The following is a 21,880-nucleotide window of genomic DNA, read 5'->3' on the forward strand; positions in this document are numbered from 1 at the left end:
AGTAACAGGAGCTCACTCCATTATGTGGCGCTAGGAATTTGAACTGCTAACTGCCAACCTTCTGATCGACAAGCTCAGCATCTTAGCCACTGAGCCATCACGTCCCCAATTTACTGAATATAGCTATACTCAAATTTCACTACAGTGCACCTTATGCTAACACCATATTGTATTGAATTTTATTTGAAAAAAATACTACACCCATTCTCTTTAATCTTCTTAAATATTGCTAGGCATGAGGTCTAGCAATAATCTTTTCCACTCTTTACATTACATTTGAAGCTTCTGTCACTTTTCTAGCGAACTGGATAGAATTGGAATATTAGTCAATAATTAGATTTGGGAATGGAAAATTCCTACGTTGAGTGATTTCTGTTGTATGGATGGATTAGAGGTAGTTCTTGACTTATGACCATAATTGAGTCCAAGATTTAGATTGCTAAGGAAGACAAAAACATATTTTCTGACACATTGGGTTCTACTGCAGGTAGCCCTTGACTTATGATCACAATTGGGCCTAAAATTTATGTTGCTAAGTGAGACATTTGTTAAGTCAGCGTTGTCCCATTTTATGATCTTTCTTACTACTCTTGTTAAGTGAATCACTGTAGTTGTTAAATTAGTAATTCATGTCTTCCCCATTAACTTTGCTTGGCAAAAGATTGCAAAAGGTGATCACATAACTCCGGGATACTGCAACAGTCACAAATACATGCCAGTTGCCAAGTGTTGGAATTTTGATCACGTGACCATGGGGAGGCTGCTATGGTCGTAAAAGTGAAAGACGGTCCTAAGTCAGTGCCGTTGTAACTTTGAATGGTCACTAAATGAATGGTTGAGGACTACCGGTAATTTGTATTATAATTTTTCACCCTCTCATTTACCTAAATTGTCAGCCTGCAAGTTCAATGTATGAAAAGCATTCTATCATTTCAATGCTGCATAAAACTTCTTATTGCTAAGAGCGGTTTGATAGTGGAACCAGTTATCAGAAAAATCATAGGCTCCTCTTCATGTATTAAAGGAGAAACTGGACAGCCAGGAGTAGTTACTGCTAGAAACTGAAATACACCATACAGATTTCCTTTTTAACTATCACTGTTCTTTCTTCTTACCAGCCTGTGATTTTTTAAAAAAAATAAATTAACAGTATAGCATGCTGCATTATCCTGTCAAAATTGTGTGTGTGTGTTTCATAGTGTACTGATGAACGTCATTGCCTTCTAATTTCCCCTGAAAAATATTTTTGGGAACATAAAGTACAAAAACGAAGTGATGTATGAGGATTGTTTAAAACAAGAAACTTTCATTAATGTACAATGATGAATTCATGCATTCAGTAACTTAGAAGACTAAATATCTGCAATGTCAGGACTTACCTAGTTAACTGACCTTTTAAAAATTATCATTATGTTCTCTGAGATGTGTTGAAAACTTTTAAGACCAATGTATATCTGGCACATTCGGTTTTGTTTTTATCATTTTCTTCCAAACCTAGGACATGGTATTCTACATCTGGATGAAAACATCCGCTACTTTTCCTTTAGTTTCATAGGAAAAAGTTGAACCCTTAAGTGATTTGTCATGCTTTCTGACACAATTGCACCTTTGTGCTAACAGCTAGTTTCCTGGTGGAAGATAAACAAGTCAGTTATATGTGAATTTAGTAAGCAGTCAGATGGAAAGCATACAGCATACGTCAAAAAAGATATTTTCATGCCTTTTCTTTTCCATTTGGTTTATATGCCTAAAACGGTTGTGAGGTATTCTCCAACTTCTGGTCCCTGACTACTTCGGCATTTCACTTATTCTGTTATAGCTAGGAGTCTCCTGTTTCTCGAAATATTAGGTGGATTTAAAGTGAAAGAAAAAACTCCAGAATGATTGCCTGCTGGTATTACAAGTGGAAGCTCATCTTGTCAGTCTTCCAAATTTTGGGAAGAAACGGTCTCTTGAGTTCCATTAATCCCAGATAAATTGTTAAATGATATTTTGGCTACTGTGGACCCTGAAACACTAAAGTACATGAGGTGAAATGGTTGCGTATACTTTGAAAATGAGAAAGATCTCTAGAAACCCTTACATCAAAACTACTAGAAAATTCTCATATGGAGTATTCCTTCTATGAGTACCATGTCTCTTGTGTTACACAAATATGTAACCCCTCCTTCTGGAGAGGGTTCACAATCAAGGTATCCTTTCCACCCCTACCTTACACACTTTAGAAGAAAAGTATAGCTCAAATATGTGTTAAGTCATAATTACATACATGTACGCTTCTGTTTTAAGTTATTAGATTCAAGGGAAGTGTTAACCTTTCAAATCCTTGTTATAGCCTGATCTGCTGTACTGTACAAGAAATGAAGCAACTTTGACTAACGTAGAAGCAGGGACGTGCGGTCAGGGGAGGCAGGGGAGGCAGAGCCCCACCTCTCTTCATGAAACAATAGTATATAATATATATAATATATATATATATATATATATATATATATATATATATATATATATATATATATATATATATATATATAATATTATAATATTACATCCATCCATCCGGCCACGCCCGGGAGCTGAGGAGGCAGAAATGTTGCAGGCAGCAAGGCTTGAGCGGGGTGAAAGCGCAGCCCCTTTCGTTGCTTTCCCATTCAGGCGGCTGCGCTTTCATGCCTTTGTCATCCGGCAGCGCCAACAACATTTCTGCCTCCGCCCTCCGCAGCTCCCGGGCGCGCCCGGACGGAGGTAGCCAGAATGGCGCCTCGCTCGCTCGCCCGCCGGACTGCCTCAGCGCCATTCTGGCTACCTCGTCCAGGCGTGCGGAGGGCGGAGGCAGAAATGTTGTTGGCGCTGCCGGATGACAAAGGCATGAAAGCGCAGCCGCCTGAATGGGAAAGCAACGAAAGGGGCTGCGCTTTCACCCCGCTCAAGCCTTGCTGCCTGCATGGGAAGCCGCCTGAATGGGAAATGGGAATGGGAAGCGCAGCCGCCTGAATGGGAAAGCAACGAAAGGGGCAGCGAGGGCGGGCGGGAAAGCAACGAAAGGGGCAGTGAGGGCGGGCGGTGGCTGCAGGCGGCAAGGCTTGAGCGGGGTGAAAGCGCAGCCTCTTTCGTTGCTTTCCCATTCACCCCGCTCAAGCCTTGCCCGAGGGAGCTGGGGATCGGGCTTTAGGTTGGTGGGAGACCTTGAAGGAGTGGGGGGGGGAAGGGACTGGCGCCGGTGGAGGAAGCAATGCTACGCGGATCAGTACAGTCCGCTGTACCCTTAATGTTCACTCAGGAAGGCGGAGAATGAGACCATGTGTGTTGGAGGCTGAGGCTGCCTCAGCCTCCTGCACACGTGGTCCCATTCCCCGCCTTCCTGATGACGTCACCAGCCTCACCAGCCATAACCCTCACCGCACATCACTGCGTAGAAGTATAGTCATTTCTACATCCTAAGCTTTTAAATTAAGTGCATCATCTGTCAAAATACAATTCAGTATTTTCTCTTAACTCTCTAAAACTGTGATATGTAATTGATACCCCTACAGAATAAGTTGTCTTATTAATCTAATGAGGTAGACACTGGCCTACAAAATCATATTTTACAGTGAGTGTATAAATGTATTTCTAGATATCACAAGATCGGTCTTCTGTTTGCTCAGTAAACATCCGTCAGGGAGAATGTTTTAAAAACGGGATGCTTTTCCAAGGCTGTATAAATATTTAGAATTGATTTATTACTAAGATGTTTCACTAAAGACAGTAATCGTGATCAAGTTCTTGTTCCCTGAAAGTTGTTGTTAATAAGAGTAATCATATAAAAATCCAGAGAGGATAGTTTGCATTCTCAAGATATACAATTGACAAGCTTAAGAGAGAGCAAAAACAAATATGCAAATCTGTTTATGTACGTACAATTTCTTACTGTCCTATATTTGTATATGCCCATCACATCTCATTCTATTCTGTTTTTACTGTTATACAAGCTAAGTGGTTGATATACTAACATTGAACATAATGTTTCTTTGTTCAAGCCCTTACCATTAGGATAGGCTGGAATTTGTAGAGTCCATCATTTTAAAAATTTGCTCTTGTTATTAATTAAAGTAATTGTATGATTCATCTTTAGTTGAAGTCTTTAGTTAGTTTCAGGGGAGGGTTGAAAGATCTTGTAAAACTGTACACACTTACAAATCAAGAATTAGATAATTCCCTTGTGATATGTAGTGCTTTACACATGTTAGCGAAAGGGAAAGCATTTTTTCCCCTCAAAAAATATTTTTTTAAAAAAATAGAACTGTCTTTTCAAAGTTTAGCTGGAATGTAGGAATAGAGGCAGATGAGTTTTACCTCATCTTATCTTTTGGAGGAAACTATCTTAGCTTCAGGAAGGGTTTACCTTTTGTTAAATAGAATACTTGTGCCAAACTTGGGGAGAGTAAACTTGAAGTTTTCATGTAAGAATAATGGGATATTTTATTCTGTCTGAATGAGATGTACTTCTCTTGTTCAGGAGACCTCTGCTGAAACAGCCACATGCAACACACCTTCAATAATTCTTCCGGAATGTGCCGTTAGACCAGTTACAGAAAGAGACACAAATGTACCTCTCAGGTAATTAATGCATGCGTGCCATTTTATTTCCATGATCATTAATAGTCGCCTTTGGTGAGATGGGCAGGCATATACATTTGTCAAACAAAAAGGAAGCTTTTGCTTGACGAAAAATGTTAAGCTACCCTTCTGTGGAAAGAAAAAGTGGGATAAAAAAAAAAGGTCCAGGAATTTCTGTTGCTAAGCAATGCAGGTGTAAAGCATAAAAATCACATGATCACACCAATTTTGTGATGGCAATTGCAACAGTTCCAGCTATAGTTGTTACAAGAATTCCACGCGAGTGTTAGGCACAGTGACGTGCGGTGAGGTTTATGACTGGTGAGGCACTGACACAGTGCTGGGTTTCAAATATTTTTAGACTTGTGGACTTCAACTCCCAGAATTTCAGAGCCAGACATGCTCAGTTCCAATTTAAAGCAACAGCATTTGTTTTTCTCCTTTGCTCCTTCTTTCTTTTTCTTTTTCTTCTCCTTCCCCTCCTTCCTCCCTCTCTCCCTTCCTCCCCCTCTCTCAAACACACACACACACACACACACACAGAAGTTGGATTGGACTATCTCTCCTACCCCTTCCCTCTCTCACTCACTCTCAAACAAACCCCCCCACACACAAAAGTTGGATTGGATATCTTTTCCAGTGGCTTGAAAGCAGCTCCTCTGCCATCCCCCCCATTCCCCTGCTGCCTTTCCCAAACACCTCCACCATTGCAAATGCAGCCCGCTGTCTGGGTGGGAAATGCCTGGAACACAATAAAGCCCACCCACCACCTCCTGCTGGCAGGCTGGGGTGAGAGGAGAGGCAGAGAAGCCGGAGGGGAGCCGATCTGAGCCTTCCAAAAGAAAGAGGCTGGGGGGAAGTGTGTGTACTACAGCATGGCTCTTTGCCTGGCTTCCTGCCTCCTCCTGTGGTCTCCTCAGTGCTCGCTTGTGCTCTCCCTCCCCAAGTGTAGTTTGATTGCAGGTGGAGCCACGTTGCCTTTTCAAACTTGTAATCAGTGAAGCTGGGCTAGATTTTTATATAGTTTTATCCAGCTGTGTGTGTGTGAGAGAGAAATGAATGGGGGCCTGGGGAGGAAGTCACTACACTTGGGGAGGGAGAGCACCAGTGGGGAGACCACAGGAGGAGGCAGGAAGCCAGGCAAACAGCCATGCTGTAGCACACACACTGGCCCCACAACCTGGCTCTGCCTGCAATCAAACTACTCTTGGGGAGGGAGAGCACAAGCGAGCCAGGGTCCTTCCCTCCAGCCTTTGCCCAAAGCCCTGCACAGCACCAGGAGGATGAAGTTTGAATTCCTCCCCCTCCCTCCAACCCACACGTACCTTTTCCAGCTTTTTTTTAACAGTTAAGCAGAGTCATCCACGGTGAGGCAGTAACTAGCTCAGCTTTTTCCTTTTACTTTTTTTTTCATGATGAGAGTGGTGAGGCTGTGCCTCACTTGCCTCACCTGACTGCACGTCACTGGTTAGGCATAATATTATGTGATCCTCATTTGCTAACTTCTGCCTGTTTTCCCATTGACTTTGCTTGTGGAAAGTTAGCAAGGAAGGACACAAGTAGCAATCGTGACCAAAAGATGTATAATTGGGAGTTGGTTGCCATGCATCCATGCTACAATCACATGACTGTAGGAATGCTGCAGTGGCTGCAACTAAAACCATATTTTGCTTCAAAACCATATTTTGCAGCAAAGGCATTTCAGTGTATTTCAAAAATCATTTCTTTTGGCTTAGAAGACCATAAGTCTCATTCAGCACCATCATAACTTTGAATGGTCACTGAATGAATGGTTATTGGTGAAGAGCTACCTATATTCCAAAAGCTTGGGAGTGAATTGTTAAAAGAGAATGTTAGTTCTTGACTATCTCTGGAGAGGCAGCTTCCATACTTGATGGGCAGGGAGGAAAAATGGTCAAGGGGCTTGTGCTAGGGGACCAAGAGCACTCTTTAAAAAATGATAAAGCTTAAGAGAGCCATATTTTAATCAATTAACTGCTTTCATAGCTATGGAGGCATCCATATTTTTCTAATCAGGAGGACACCTATATCTACATTGCCCACTTGTTTTCTTGCTTGTGAAGGCTGTGGAGTAAATTTAAGTATTCCCACAAATGTACATACACACATCCCTATTACATTTAAGCTTTCCATTTAAGAAAATTAAAGGAGATATGAGTTCACTTATCTACTGTAATGTCTAATTGGAACCAAAATATAGGTTGGTTGATTGATTGATTTAATTCAATTTTCAGGCTGTCTGTTCTTAATGACTCTGGGTGACTTACAATTAAAAAACACAACTGACCAGATTACAAAACATCAATGAACCCAAATACTATGGGATTTTGCAACCACCCTATCCTAAGTTCTGGAAGAAAAATTTGGTTTTGAATGATTTTCTGAATGCCATTAAGGTGGGAGTTATACAAATCTATGGGAGGTTATCATTCCAAAAGGCAGGCACTGCAACAGAGAAGACATGTTTTCTGGGTCCTATAAAGTGACACTTTTTAATTGACAGCCCCTGCCATCATTAAATAGTCCCTCAGGGGTCCCTTAGCTACCATGCTATAAAGTTGGATGAATGTCATTGCTGGTGGTATATAGATAGTCCTTATTTCCTGAATGAATTGAGACTGGCAACTCCATCACTAAGCAGTACAGATATTAAATGAAACATGATTTCATTGACTTATGACATCAGTTCCGGTTGTGGTCATTAAACAAACCACCCACAGTCATTAAGCATGGCATCATGTGATTGCAACTTGCAACTTTCTGCTGACTTCCCCTTTCACTTTGCTTTTTGGGAAGCTTTATGTAAAGGTTGAAAAAGGCCATTGTGATGTGGGGATGCTGAAATGGCCCCAATTTCAAGGACCCTTCATAAATTTTATTTTAAAGCACTGTTGTAAGTTTGAATAATTGCTGAATGAGCTGTTGGCAAAAAGTACAAATGTATTGAGCTTTTAATACTACATAGTTTGTTTTCATTTATTGTATGATGCTTTACGTTTTAAAGACACTGGATGAAAATTTGTGAGTCTGATGTCATTTCTTAAAGTTTACAGTAGTTTGAAAAAAAATATACAATGCTATATAGACTTAAGTTCCTTAATTCTAGAAAATGGTTTTTTAATTTATTTATTTATTAAATGTTTACGCTATCCATCTCCCCTACAGGGTGACTATGTTATTGGAGGAGTCAATTTTATATGGATACAAGTGCAATTTATTTACTTGTAATGAAACCTAAATGATTCAAGTCAGAATTGTTATGCTAAAGCAAATATCTTTCAAAGAGATAAAGGCTATACATAGGAAGCAAAGTACACATTTTTTCAAGAATAACATAATTTTAGAACCCATGGATTTAAAGTGAGAACTTAAAGTGAGGATTTTAAGTTCAAAGGAAGTAGAGCCTCATCTTTTGAATAAAGATAAATACCAGCACCTTTGGACAATTGCACTTTCCACAGTGGAACAGTTATCTTCCTCCTCATCTGCCCATTATCCAGTTCCTTACCCATTATCCCATCCTCTACCATCCCCTCTACTCCTTCGCCTTCCCTACTGCTTTTCCATGTCCTCTTTTTCACCTTTTTACTGCTTGCTTCAACTATTTTTGCATCAGTAGGTAGCTGAAAGCAGAAAATAGGACTGTCAGCCAGTTTTCAAGCTAATAGTAGCTGATACTCATTGTGCCAGAATTTTAAATTTTTGTTCCACCTATTGTTAACTTTGTTTCTTTAAAGGACATTATTTATCTTACTTTTAATGGAAATAGAATATTTAATTGAATTGCTTATTTTTTAAAAACTGGTCTGTAATAATCCAAAACCTTTTCCTACATACATATTACATGACCTTCATTATTTATATAGGAAAGTACTTATTCCTTATGATTTTTATTATTTCAGTTTGCTTCCCTAAGAACCATTATGATATTTTTTTAATAATAATTCAGAATGCTTTTGAATTCAGATATATAGTTCATAAACCATTTTTCTGGGTTGCAAGGCAAAGTTCAACTCAATAGGAGGAGGAGGAAGAAGTATTATGTATATTCACTGTCTTCAGTTACTTATGATATAAAAGAGAGATTTAAAAAATCTAATAAAGATATAAAGGCCTACCCTGTTTCCCCAAAAATAAGACCTCTCCAGATAATAAGCCCAATCAGGCTTTTGAGCGCATTCACTAAAATAAGCTCTCCCCCCGAAAATAAGCCCTCCTCGAAAATATTGCAACACAGTAGCAGCCATAAGGTGACCTCTCTTGCCACCTCCTGCACCTTAAAAATAATAAGACCTCCCCCAAAATAAGATCAAACGCTTATTTTGGTGGTCAAAAGAAAATAAGACCCTGTCTTATTTTCGGGGAAATATGGTAATTCCCACTAGCTGTGTGCATTCAAATGAATGAGTTCATAGCAGCAACATTTGGGTGGCATCTTAATTTTGGCCTGTATTTATGCATCACAATTTACTAGTTTAACAATCAATACAGAAAATAATCAATATTTTGTTCACAGCACAAAATAAAGATGAATAGATTCATGGAAACATTGTCATGCCCATAGATGCATTTATACATAGATGTACATACCTGCTCACACATATTATTTTTACATTTTAACAGTTTTCAATATGGGTCTTTCCCCTTAGGCCTGTTAGCCCTCATCTGCGACATTCTAACAGAAATGCTAGAAAATCAGGGAGCTCTTTGACTTCTGTAGGTAAGAATCATATATTGTTGCCTTATTTTTTTATTTCAAATTATTTATACAAACAAATTGGCAGAATTTCAAATGTTGCTTCATTTGCTTCCATAAGATTGATTCTGTTCTAAAAATATTGTATGGCCCTTTATATTGTATGCAATACAAATGTTTTTGATCTTATTTTGTATATATTATAGTCAGAGAATATATATATAAGATGTTAAGAAAATAGAAGAAAATATATCACTTCAATGTCTTTTGGGCTTCATACCCTTACAAACATACCCTTCACACCCTTACCTATAGAATGCATTGATGTAATCCTGAATGTTGTCTATCTCAGAAGATTCAAGGCCTGTAAATGTCAAAGAACAAAGAAATATATTACTACCTAACCTTGTAGATGCCAAATGCTTTCTTAACTTCTGACAATTTTATGTGCTATTGTAACCAATGTTGCCTCACAAAAAAACCAAACACTAATATGAGGCTACCTATATAATAGATTTATTTACAGATAGTAAAAATACCTCACAGAATAGAGAACTACGGTACTTGGCCTCGTTTAGATGGTCAGTTGTAGTAGACATTTACCAATAGTTTGTATGTAATACACTCATTACAGCAGTCAGGAAGAAATACTTCAAATGCGCAGTTATGTTATGCATTCATTGTATAATGCAGTACTTTCCTATTTAGATAATGAAGGTCATGTAATTGATCTCCTACATGACCAACTGCCAGATATACAAATATCTGATGAAGATAAAAAGAAGAACTTTGAATTATTAGAAGAAGCAAAGAAGGTGAGTGAGAGGTTCCTCACACGTAGAGGAAGAAAATCAAGAAGCAGCCTTTCAGAATCACCCACAGGTACGTATTCCAAAATATCATCTCTCAGACTCTGTGCAAATGGAACTCATGGTTAGCTGACCTACAACTACTATGATCTTTTATTCCAAGAATCATGTGTAGAGGAGTTCACAAAACAGAAAATGTGTTTCACTTCAACACATGCTATAAATGCTCTGCATTCCAGCAGTTCATTATTTATTTACTCATTTACTTACTTGAATTATCCAGCTTCCCCAATTCCAGGTAGTTTACCATAGAGATTCTATTCAATCATCCCAGACTGTCCACAGTTTGACAGAAATAGAACATTTTTGTTCTGGAATTGCTATGTTCAGATCTACTAAAATCTTACTGTGAGGTAGATTGAGCTAAGAGATAATAATTAGCTCAAAATCACCCAATGAGCTTCCATAGCTGGGGATAGTCTCTGGAACCTATCTCCCTGTTCCTAGACCTGCTGCAAATCTAGCATCCTAAACACTATATCATAATGGCTCTGGGAAAAATTCACTGATTTTATAAAATGCTTTTTGGGGATGATCCTTACTGACTGTTCCATCCCATACAGAAGGATGTTTAAGAAGTACACTGGTACCTTGGTACTCAAATGCTTTGAAACTCATCAAATTTGATAACACATTTTGACACAAACAGTTTGTCCCTGTTCTCATTATTTGTTTAGTACTCAACATACACGCTAGAACTTGTCTTGAGACTCAGTAGGTTATACCTTAATGGAAACATTTGTTCAGTACTCATCACTTTTGGTACTCATCACACATCCCAGAATCAATTAACAATGAGTACCGAGATACCACTATACCACAATGTTGAACTAAGCTCTTTTACCCCTTCTGTGTTTTGTTGTATGTAACACTGGTTTTATAGTGTAATTTTAATACATGATTTGAGTTTAACTTCACCTTTATAGAAAATTTATTTAAATGCCTCACAAGTGACATTTTTATTTAATGCAGCTTTATCCCCATCACTAAGCCCCAGTGTTTCACCTGCTTCATCTCGGAGCAACTCGTTAACTCTTCCAGATCCAACAGGTAAAATCACTAGTGCAACATTCTAAGAAAGAATAATGCTTTTGTGTTGGTTTATACCTCCATGCTCCATAAAGTTGACTATTAAGAGGCATTGTAAATATATTTACATAGAAGTTTCCTTCAAAAATTTAATAGGAGCTATTTTGCAGCAGGGAGTTAAAATAAAAAGCATTATGTTTCTCATAATGGTCAATCAAACCAGCAACTCAAGAAGGAAAGCTGAATAGAAAACGTAACACTATTATCTTCAAGCTAGTACTTATTGACATTTTGGGTTTGACCCTGAAGGTTCAATTGGATCTATCATCTGCTCATAATTAGGTGATATCCACAAATTTGTCTATTTTAATCACTTTTAAAACTCTTTTTACTAACCTGGTGCTTTCCAGATATCAAATGCCTTTAGAACTGCCACTATCGTGGCACTAGATTGGGGGAGGCTATTCTTAACATGCACTGAATATTTTTGCAATTTTATGGTAAAATAAGCAGGCATCCTCTTAACAAACAAAATTAGGAATGCAGGAAGATCTGAAACAAGTCATATAGAGCTGGGTTTAATTTTCAGAGAGAATATGAATTAGGTGAAAATTATCAGGGAAATTAATAACTTTTCTTTGGGAGGATGTTTCATCATTTCAGAGAAAGGCTCCTCATACAACAAGATCCAGAGTAGCGCATTCTCAGCAGGTTATAGGTGTTCAAATAGATTGGCTCATAAGGGAATTTCTAAGGTGTGCAGTGATTTTCTTAAAATTGCCATGCCTCTCTTTAATGTCTGATACGTTTCAAACAAGGTAAATACTTTTATCGCATATTTTTCATATTATAGATTCTGATATATGCACGTCAAGTGTTGAGTCGGTGTCTCCATTGCAGGTAAATATGCTTTAATATTCTTTGTTCATTTAATATAATCAGATAAACAATGTTATTTTGAGAAATGGAATTATATGGGCAGTAACTAGCTTAGCTATGCTACACCGAGTGATTGCATCACCAAATCTGGGCATGTTGTCAGAGTCCAATGTGAGAGAACAGACTCAAAAACACTATGAAAGGTCACTTGGAAGGAACCCTTGGTGGATGAGTGAAAAGTTAAGCATTTTTTTTTCTATTGAGAAGAGCTAGTGCAGGGGTGGCGAACAAGTTCGACAAAAAGAGCCAAAATTTTAAACTGTGAGAGTCAGAGAGCCACACCACGCAGTGACCTGCCAAAACAGACCCGGAAGCAATGTTCCCTCTAATTTTTTTTCGATGTGAGCAGAAAAGTATAGTGTTTGAGCGGCACATTTTCATGCCTGAGCACCCGAATTTTTTTCACAGATGTCACCTAAGACAACAACGAAATCAGTATTATTTGAAACTCAAAGTTATGTTTCTTCAAGGTACCCGCTTAATTCAAAGTGTTATATAATATCAGTATCACTTAACAACGCTCCTGCTTAGCAACCAAAATGTTGGCTCAGAAACTCTGGCATTTGAAGCACGCAACTCTTAAAGCTGTCAAGTTACAAGACCCTTGCACCCCTAACCCTTTAGGGAAAAAAACCCCCAGGGGTCTTCAAACCTGACAGCTTTAACACTTGTGGACTTCAACTCCCAGAATTCCTCCTCCAGTCATGTTGCAGCGACGTCATCTGCTCCATCTTTGCTTTCTTCATTGTGGGCAGGGCTTCTGCTGAAGATGCCGACGAGTACGAGTTGCCACCAGAATAACTGCTGCTACCTCCTCCTCCTCCTCCTCCAACAGAATCACCAGATTTGCTCCTGAGCTCAGCGCTGGGTTACCTCTGCCCCCTCCCCCTCCTCCGTGCTTTTGAGGAGCCATGAGGCTTTTTTTCCCCTGCTCCCCCCCCGCCTTCCTACTGGCTCCTGCAGCCTCATGGCTCCTCAAAAGCACGGCGGAGGAGGAGGAGGGGGCAGGGGTAACCCAGCGCTGACTGAGCTCAGCTGCTCCGAGTGGAGGGGAGGCGCCGCTGCCACGCGCGGAGATGCCGGCTGGAGCTTTGGCGGCTTCATCTCAGCCGCAGCGCCGGGCGGCAAATCCGGCAGTGCTGCCTGTTAGAGGAGGATGAGGAGGAGGTGGCAGCAGTTCTTCCGGTGGCGGTGGGGACTTTGGGGCTTCACAACTAGCCTCAGTCGCCCCGTGCTCCTCAAAGCAAGTCTGGGGAAGTCCTTTGCAGGCGGCCCGTTCTAGCTGCCTGCAAAGGACCTCCCCAGCTTCCGAAAGGGAGCGCGCGATCCGAGCCACAGTATACTAAATAACGATAAGAGGCAAAGAGCCTCATTTATTTTGGCCGGGAGCCGCATGCGGCTCATGAGCCGCGTGTTCGCCACCCCTGAGCTAGTGCTTTTAACTTTCTCCTTATCCAGTTTGTATTGTTAATACAATTGAAATGTCTGGTTTGGGGTATGTAAATTTAGCCTTCTGGAGCAGGGAGCGCTGTCAATGGTGATTGATGCTTCAGTCAGTAATCCAGCCATTACATGAATTTGCATATGAGCATCACTTAGAAACTGCAATTAGCTCAAACTTCAGTAGCCCACCAGTTGGTGAAGGAAATCCCTATCTAACAAAATGAAATCCAATGTTGATTTAAAAAAAAAGGTTCTACATTTAGGCAAGAAAAATCAAATGCACTACTCAGTAGTAGTAACTGTGAGAGCAAGAATCCTCTCACAGTTACTAGTACTGAATAGTGCATTTGATTTTTCTTGCCTAGTGTCCTAGTGGACAAGCACTTAAATATGAGTCAGCAGTATGCTGCAGCTGCCAAAAAAGCTAATGCGGTCCTAGGTTACATTAACGGAGGGATAGAAACAAGAACACACAAAGTGTTAATACCACTGTATGATGCCTTAGTAAGACCACATTTGGAATATTGCATCCTGTTTTGGTCACCATGATATACAATACAATAATAATACAATAGCAGAGTTGGAAGGGACAGTGGAGGTCTTCTAGTCCAAACCCCTGCCTAGGCAGGAAACTCTATACCGTTTCAGACAAATGACTATCCAACATCTTCTTAAAGACTTCCAGTGTTGGGGCATTCACAACTTCTGGAGGCAAGCTGTTCCACTGATTAATTGTTCTAACTGTCAGGAAATTCCTCCTCGGTTCTAAGTTGCTTCTCTCCTTGATTAGTTTCCACCCATTGCTTCTTGTTCTACCCTCAGGTGCCTTGGAGAATAGTTTGACTCCCTCTTCTTTGTGGCAACCCCTGAGATATTGGAACACTGCTATCATGTCTCCCCTAGTCCTTCTTTTCATTAAACTAGACTTACCCAGTTCCTGCAACCATTCTTCATATGTTTTAGTCTCCAGTCCCCTAATCATCTTTGTTGCTCTTCCCTGCACTCTTTCTAGAGTCTCCATATCTTTTCTACATCGTGGTGACCAAAACTGAATGCAGTATTCCAAGTGTGGCCTTACCAAGGCATTATAAAGTGGTATTAACACTTCATGTGATCTTGATTCTATCCCTCTGTTTATGTAGCCTAGAACTGTGTTGGCTTTGTTGGCAGCTGCTGCACACTGCTGGCTCATATTTAAATGGTTGTCCACTAGGACTCCAAGATCCCTCTCACAGTTACTACTATTGAGCAAGGTACCACCTATACCAGCGATGGCGAACCTTTTTTGGCTCGCGTGCCACAAGGGGGGAAGCGCAGGGGGTTGTGTGCGGGTGTGCCACACCCATAATGCAACGTGCGACACCCCCCCAGTGTGCATGCGTGCACAACGCACGACCCCCCCCCCATTTTTACATGCTTTTTTCGCCCTCCCCAGGCTCCAGAGGCTTTATAGGAGCCTGGGGAGGGCGAAAAGTCACTTCCGGTTTGCTTGGAGGGTCGTTTTAAGCGCTCCGAAGGCGTCAGGGAAGCCTCCAGACGGTTCCTGAAGCCTTCGGAATGCTTAAAACGACCCTCCTAGCAAACCAGAAGTCACTTCCGGTTTGCTCAGAAGGTTGTTTTAAGCGTTCTGAAGGCTCCAGGGAAGCTCTTTTCACCCTCCCCAGGCTCCTATAAAGCCTCTGGAGCCTGGGGAGGGCGAAAAATGGCTTTTAAAAAGGTGAACTCAGCTGGCCAGCGCGCGCATTCGCGCTGGCCAGCTGACAGGACAGCGCCTCGCGTGCCCTGACAAATGGCTCCGCATGCCACCTGTGGCACGCGTGCCATAGGTTTGCCACCACTGACCTATACTGTACCTGTGCAGTTCATTTTTCTTGCCTAAATGTAGAACCTTACTCTTCACCATTGAATTTCATTTTATTAGATATTGCCCAATGTTCAAGTTTGTCAAGATCTTTCTGATATAAAAAAGATGTTGAAACTCTAGAAAGAGTGCAGATAAGAGCAACAAAAATTATTAGGGAACTGTAGGCTAAAACATATAAAGAACAGTTGTTGGAATTGGGTACATCTAGTTTAATGAAAAGAAGGAGTAAGGATGACATGATAGCAGTGTTCCACTATTTGAGGGGCTGCCACAAAGAAGAGGGGGATCAATCTATTATCCTGAAAGCAGGACAAGAAGCAATGAATGGTAACAAATCAAGGACAGAACCAACTTAAAACTAAGGAGAAATTTTCTGACAGTTAGAACAATCAATTAGTGCAATTGCTTGCCTCCAGAAGTTGTGAATGCTCCAACATTGGAGATTTTAAAGAAGAGATTGGATAATCATTTGTCTGAAATGGTATAGGGTTTCCTGCATGAGGGGTTGGACTAGAAGATCTCCAAGGTCCCTTCCAACTCTGTTATTCTATTAAGATCTCTGATCATAGAACATTTGCACCAAAAGTATTGTACTGGTTGCCCGGGTTTTTCTGGATGCAATTCAAAGTGCTAGTTTTAACCTATAAAGCCTTACATGGGCTGGATCCAGGTTCTCTGCATACAAATAGTCCATTCAAATTGTTTTATTTATGAGCTTTTTTCTGAAGTAAAAAATATTAAAGAGATTGCTTCTACCACTGAAATATTGTTGCTGATGCCTTCAATAGAGAAGCAGGGGTTTAGAAAATACAATGCCCAAGAGAAACTGATATTAAGTTAGTTTGTTTAATTTCAGAATCCCACCAAAGGAATACCTAATCAAAAGGAGAATGAACAAAAAAAAGATTCTCAGGGAAGAATGGTTCCTCACGTAACTGGTTTGGAAAGTCCAAAGGAGAAGGTGTCTGAGCAAAAGGAGAACTTTGATCCATATAAACATATGGATAATCTGCCTCAATTCTGCACTTCAGACTCCAACACTGGCAAAATATCTCTAAGTAGCAGCAAGAACTTCTATGAAACTGAATTAGGGAAAGAATTCCCTAAAAAAATTAAAGGAAACGACTTTCCTTTCAAAGGTCATTTATCTGGACCAGGAATGATTGCACCGGGCCCGAAGTTAAAGGGCTCAGCACCACTATTGAAGGATTCCAAAGTTTCTAATAAAACTGAATTTAATGCATCTAATAACCACTTTCCTCTACTACGAGCTATATCATGGGATCATCCTGAACCATGTAATGTAGAAAAAGCACCTTTCAGACCATCTGAAGATATTAAAAAAACTGCTGGTAATATAGCAGCTGGTAATATAGTAACTAAGCTTCCACCATTCAAAGACCTTCACATACAAGTTCAGCCAATTCGAATGCAGAAACTGACAAAGCTCAGAGAGGTGAGTTCTGATAAGTTGATATGGGGAAGTTCTGCGTAAACTATACAGTATTTGTTTCAGTAATTGAATAGCATTACTGTGTAATGATGTAAGTTATATTTTAAACCTGGAAAAATATTGTTTTGCTTCCATAGTTTATTATACCAGAAATGTACAGTTTATTACATTATTACATTCTACCCTCACGTGCTCCAAAGCACCTGAGGGTAGAACAAGAAGCAATGGGTGGAAACTAATCAAGGAGAGAAGCAACTTAGAACTGAGGAGAAATTTCCTAACAGTGAGAACAATTAATCAGTGGAACAGCTTGCCTCCAGAAGTTGTGAATGCACCAACACTGGAAGTCTTTAAGAAGATGTTGGATAGCTATTTGTCTGAAACGGTATAGGGTTTCCTGCCTAGGCAGGGGGTTGGACTAGAAGGCCTCCAAGGTCCCTTCCAACTCTACTATTGTATTGTATTATTGTATTATTATTTGAAATGTGGAAGATGGGTAAAATGAGTAGTCTGTGAGGACGGAACAAACAAACCTAGCCAGACCTTTGGGAATTCATTCAAATCAATTGCACAAAATAAATGCCTCTACCTTGATGTGATAGACTTCCCTTCTATCTATCATGCTGAGTTATAACATAGAGTGTAATCAGTGTCTGCTGGATCAGACCCCTGAACCATATGGTCCAGCAATCTGTTCTCACAAGTGGTCAACCAACTGCACATGTTAATTAATTTCCCCACATGTTACTTTCACAAGCAGCCACGCTGCCATCCACCCTAATAGCCATTGATCTCTATGACTTCCATGAACTGATCCAGTGTTTTTTGAAGCCAGTCAAGCTGGTAGCCAGAAAGACATCCCTTGATTTTATTTTTGTAGGGCTGAGACTCTGGAGATTGTGACTAAAGTCCCCATCTTTTTTGGTAGCCTCTCCAAAAGTCTGTTCAATGATATTTGTGCAATTTTGGATTGTGGTTATTATCTTGTCCTTTCATGCAGTTACTTTTTTACTTTTCAAAAAATGATTTTTAACATTTGCGTTCCCAAAATTATAGCAAACTGTCAACTGAAATGAAACATCTAAGACATTATGTTTCCTGTGGGAACAGCTTATTTTCCTGTGCATTAACAGTCACAGTGGTTATATTTATTACCTCCAGTTTATCACTGGCAATATGACTCTTAGTTCTGGGGAACCTAAGTGGAAGGATCCTCCTAGGCGTATCCGGACTATGGCTTCCTGCAGGCTTTTGATTGGTTACTGCAAGAACAGAATTTTGGACTAGATAAGGATTTGGTTTGATCTGGGAAGCTGTTTTTATAGTCTTAATAGTTGCAACATGATTAGAAGTTCATAATTACTCTGTTTCTCAGAATTAAAAGGGCTATTATAGTAAATCTTAACATTTGCAGGTAAAGACGGGAAGCAATTTCTGTCTGGTTTTTTTTTATGCCTCAGCAAGAGGGAGGGCTTTTTCCTTCATATTCAGAGACAGGTAGCCTGCTCCTCTGTGAGGGCTGGAAGCAGTTACTCCCTTTCTACTTCCTGGAAGAAGGGGCTGTCTTCCTTCCTCCCAAAAAGACTGGGCTCAAGGAAGGATAGTTGGAAGTGGCTAGATAACATGGCCTTCCGTTCTAACTTCAGGTTCATAAAGTGGAGATTCAGTTTCATTTCTCATATGAAGAATCAATACTTTTAAAATTATTATTGCATTTAGAAAACATAACTAGCTTCCATTAGGAAAATGAACATAAATGATTGTACAGCATTGTAGCTTTGGACTAGTTACGTAAGACAGTAGGCAGGAAGAAGCTGACAAATTGTCCTGTCATGTTTGAAAGTAATATTTGTGCATGAAATAAACCATTTTATTTCTTCACAGCCAAAAAAAACCCCTCCTTTCTTTCTGGAGATACATCATTGCATATAAATCTGTAATGTTCCTTTAAGAGTTTCTGCTATAAATGTGTTTCTGCTGCTTTTATATCTTGTTTTTCACTAAACTGATCTCAAAGGAACCACTTTTGTACATAGGCTGTCTAAAATGGAGCAACATAAAGGCAAAAATCAACAACCCTGCACTAGGGTAACAGTGCAAAAATTAATAGCTCATAACCAGTACAATTTGAATAGATCCGAGACAAACGCTAAATATAGCCATTTAGAAATTATGTTGAGCATTTTATTAACTTAGTTTAAGGAAATCAGTGGTGTCCCTTATTATGTCAGTAAATATACTCTTAAGTCTTACACGACAATATATATTAGCAAGCACTTATTCTTTAATCTTCAAATGTTTAAATAATATTTAATATTATTTTAAATCAGTTTCAGAGGGATATGAGCACAGATCAAGTGAATGGGTTTTTTAAACATAGCCTGATAGCTTATAATGTAAATGTAATGTATAATGTAAAATATAAACCACCAAGTCACTTGCTGTAGTGCTAGTATGGTTTTAGGAATGTTTCAGCTTTTATAGTTTAATGGAAACATTAAGAAGTTTATGGATGATAGTTTACAAATGCATATGACAAGAAAATGCCTTTGCAATACAGCAGTTCGGTGTATCAGTAGAAAGAATATTGGGTTTAAAAGTTTAATTGCACACATGGGAGGTTGATTTAACAGAGTTTGCAGTCTTTTTGGCCATGATCTTAAAAGAAAATATATTTCTGTCTAGCTAATAATAGTTTATATGGCAAATTTGTCATTACTATAGTATTAATGCTAGGAGGAAAAGCTAATTGGAATTTCCTGCCTCCCCATGTAACAATTAGTGACAAATCTGCTATTATATTAGGGGGGAGAAACCCTACTGGTAATACCACATGCACCATTAGAAAACTTGTGTGAACTTTAGGTTCATTAGTTAATTTTAAGAAAAACTCTTCAGTGTATATAAGACTACTGAGGGCATTTGGGTGATTAGTGGAGGTTTTTTTAAAAAAAAACACTTGTTATCATAAGAGACATGAATTTAAATTGCATTTTACTATTTTATTGTGCATTAACATATAATTTACTATAAATAAGCTGCTCAGTTAATATGTTGTTGGCAACCATATAAATATAGTAATTGAAACAGCAAAGAAGTGATACTGTAGCTTGGTAATTTTAAAAGTTTTTAATACTAGAGCTATTTTAAGGCATATCTACTGTGCTTTTTAATGGATAGATTCAGAATACTTTGTTTTACTGTTTCCCAATCCATTTGTGGATACAGTTCAGAATGTGGCTCATTTTTAAAAGCTCTGTGCTATTTATGAATTGAGATGAAAAAGGACTTTTTTTGTAGACTGGTGACAACTAGTGAGACTATCGTACTTGATAGTGATGCCGTGTAAAGAAATTGGCTGTCCTAGCGCCTTCTTCTTCTTTTCCTAGCTCTTTAGTTATTCCCACCAGTATTATTTTAACAATATTTTATCCTTTTAATATTTTTCAGGTATTATTTTTATAAGGGATCCTTTGTGCTCTTTGAACTTGATTATTTTCTTGCAGATGTTTCAATACCCAAATCACTGATGATATTACTTAGTTTGGGTAATGAAATGCCTGCAAGAAAACAAGCAAGCTTCGAGAGCCCCAAGGACCCCTCATTTCAACCCTCAGCTACATATATTGGTATCATTTTTATAGTTGGGAATCATGTTGGGAATGTTGTATAGTGTAGGATAGAATTTAGACTCAATATTCTTGTTACTAAATCAAGCAATTCCTAGATTACTCTCAGCTTTATATGTATGTATAATACTGTATTTAGTAGACTTTATTCTGTTATTGAAAAGCTATTTTTAAAATAAAAGTATTAAGAAATAATTCAAGATTTTTCCCTCCACCAGGAACATATATTGATGAGAAATCAAAATTTAGCTGGACTTAAACTTCCTGATCTAAGTGAAGCTGCTGAACAGGAAAGAGGTGAAATACAACTAAACATATTATATATGACTTTGGTAGCCACACCACTTTTCTAACTTTGAGCCTTTTGCTAAAAATCTTAGTAAGGATGACTTAATTTGTAATCTCCCTCTAAATGAGTATAGGACCTGAGTGAAACTCATGGGAGTTGCCATCCAATAACAGTTAGAGAACTATAAGTTCACCATTATTGTAATGAAAGGGTTGTAATGAAATTATACAAGTGTATATTGTACATGTGCTGTGTAGAAAATTTGCAAATGACTCAACAGTGGACCCATGGTCTTAAATACTGAATATAGTTATATTCAGTTGATTACAATGATATTTGAGATTATTAGAACTATTACCAGACAACCTATCAAGCAGAATATAGGGATTGATTATGCATTTGCTGAAAAATAAAAGTCTGCTTAATTTTTGAATAATGGAATATTCTTTGATCATCCCTTGGAGTATTTGAGTTTTATTTTAATCAGTAATGCAGAAATTGATTTTTTAAAAATTAAATCTATTCTGAAATTGGTTGCTTAGAGCATAAATGCCCCCCCCATCCAACTTCCCACAATATTTGAACTATCAGACTGTGATACTTAATATTCTTCAGTTGTTTGGTTGCTTCTGTTTTAGTAATGAAACATTTTTTTTCTTTAGGGTCTTCACCAATCCCTTTCTTAGTGGAGGAGGAGGAGTCAAAGAATAGATGCGATGCCATGCCCAACATTCCTGACATTCTTTTACGAAAACTTGGTGTACAAACACCATTTTCAGGAAGGTAAATCCATGTGTGAGTGGTATTTTACTGTCTGAACATATGTAATGAAAGAAGTAGTTAATCACATTAAAGCAAATTGGGAAGAGGTGGAGATTCTCTCAATCCACTTTTGTCTACAAGACCATAACATAAGGAATGTAAAGTAATACAGTTTTACAGAATTAAGACTATGGTGACAAGGGTGTCAACGTTCCAATTAATGAATCCAACCAATTCAGCACTCTGAGACGTACAGCTTTCTCAAAGAACTGATTTATTTCGGCATG

At 38.9% G+C, this 21,880-nt stretch overlaps 1 protein-coding gene across 6 annotated transcripts in view; it reads left to right on the forward strand.

Annotated features, from left to right (window-relative positions):
* IRAG1 (inositol 1,4,5-triphosphate receptor associated 1) overlaps positions 1-21,880 on the forward strand; it is a 103,532-nt gene that overhangs the window by 45,725 nt on the left and 35,927 nt on the right. For 5 of the 6 annotated variants that reach the window (XM_081938146.1, XM_081938147.1, XM_081938150.1 and 2 more), the window contains 8 exons: positions 4,499-4,599; positions 9,270-9,340; positions 10,025-10,198; positions 11,158-11,235; positions 12,068-12,114; positions 16,317-16,916; positions 20,761-20,839; positions 21,494-21,614. In XM_081938146.1, the coding sequence (XP_081794272.1) occupies positions 4,499-4,599; positions 9,270-9,340; positions 10,025-10,198; positions 11,158-11,235; positions 12,068-12,114; positions 16,317-16,916; positions 20,761-20,839; positions 21,494-21,614 (1,271 nt within the window). Of the gene's footprint in view, positions 1-4,479; positions 4,600-9,269; positions 9,341-10,024; positions 10,199-11,157; positions 11,236-12,067; positions 12,115-16,316; positions 16,917-20,760; positions 20,840-21,493; positions 21,615-21,880 lie in introns of all 6 variants that reach the window. The other variant, XM_081938148.1, reaches the window with a different exon arrangement.

The sequence above is a fragment of the Natrix helvetica genome (assembly GCF_964273705.1).
Source record: "Natrix helvetica genome assembly, chromosome: 1".
In the NCBI taxonomy this organism is placed as follows: Eukaryota; Metazoa; Chordata; class Lepidosauria; order Squamata; family Natricidae; genus Natrix; species Natrix helvetica.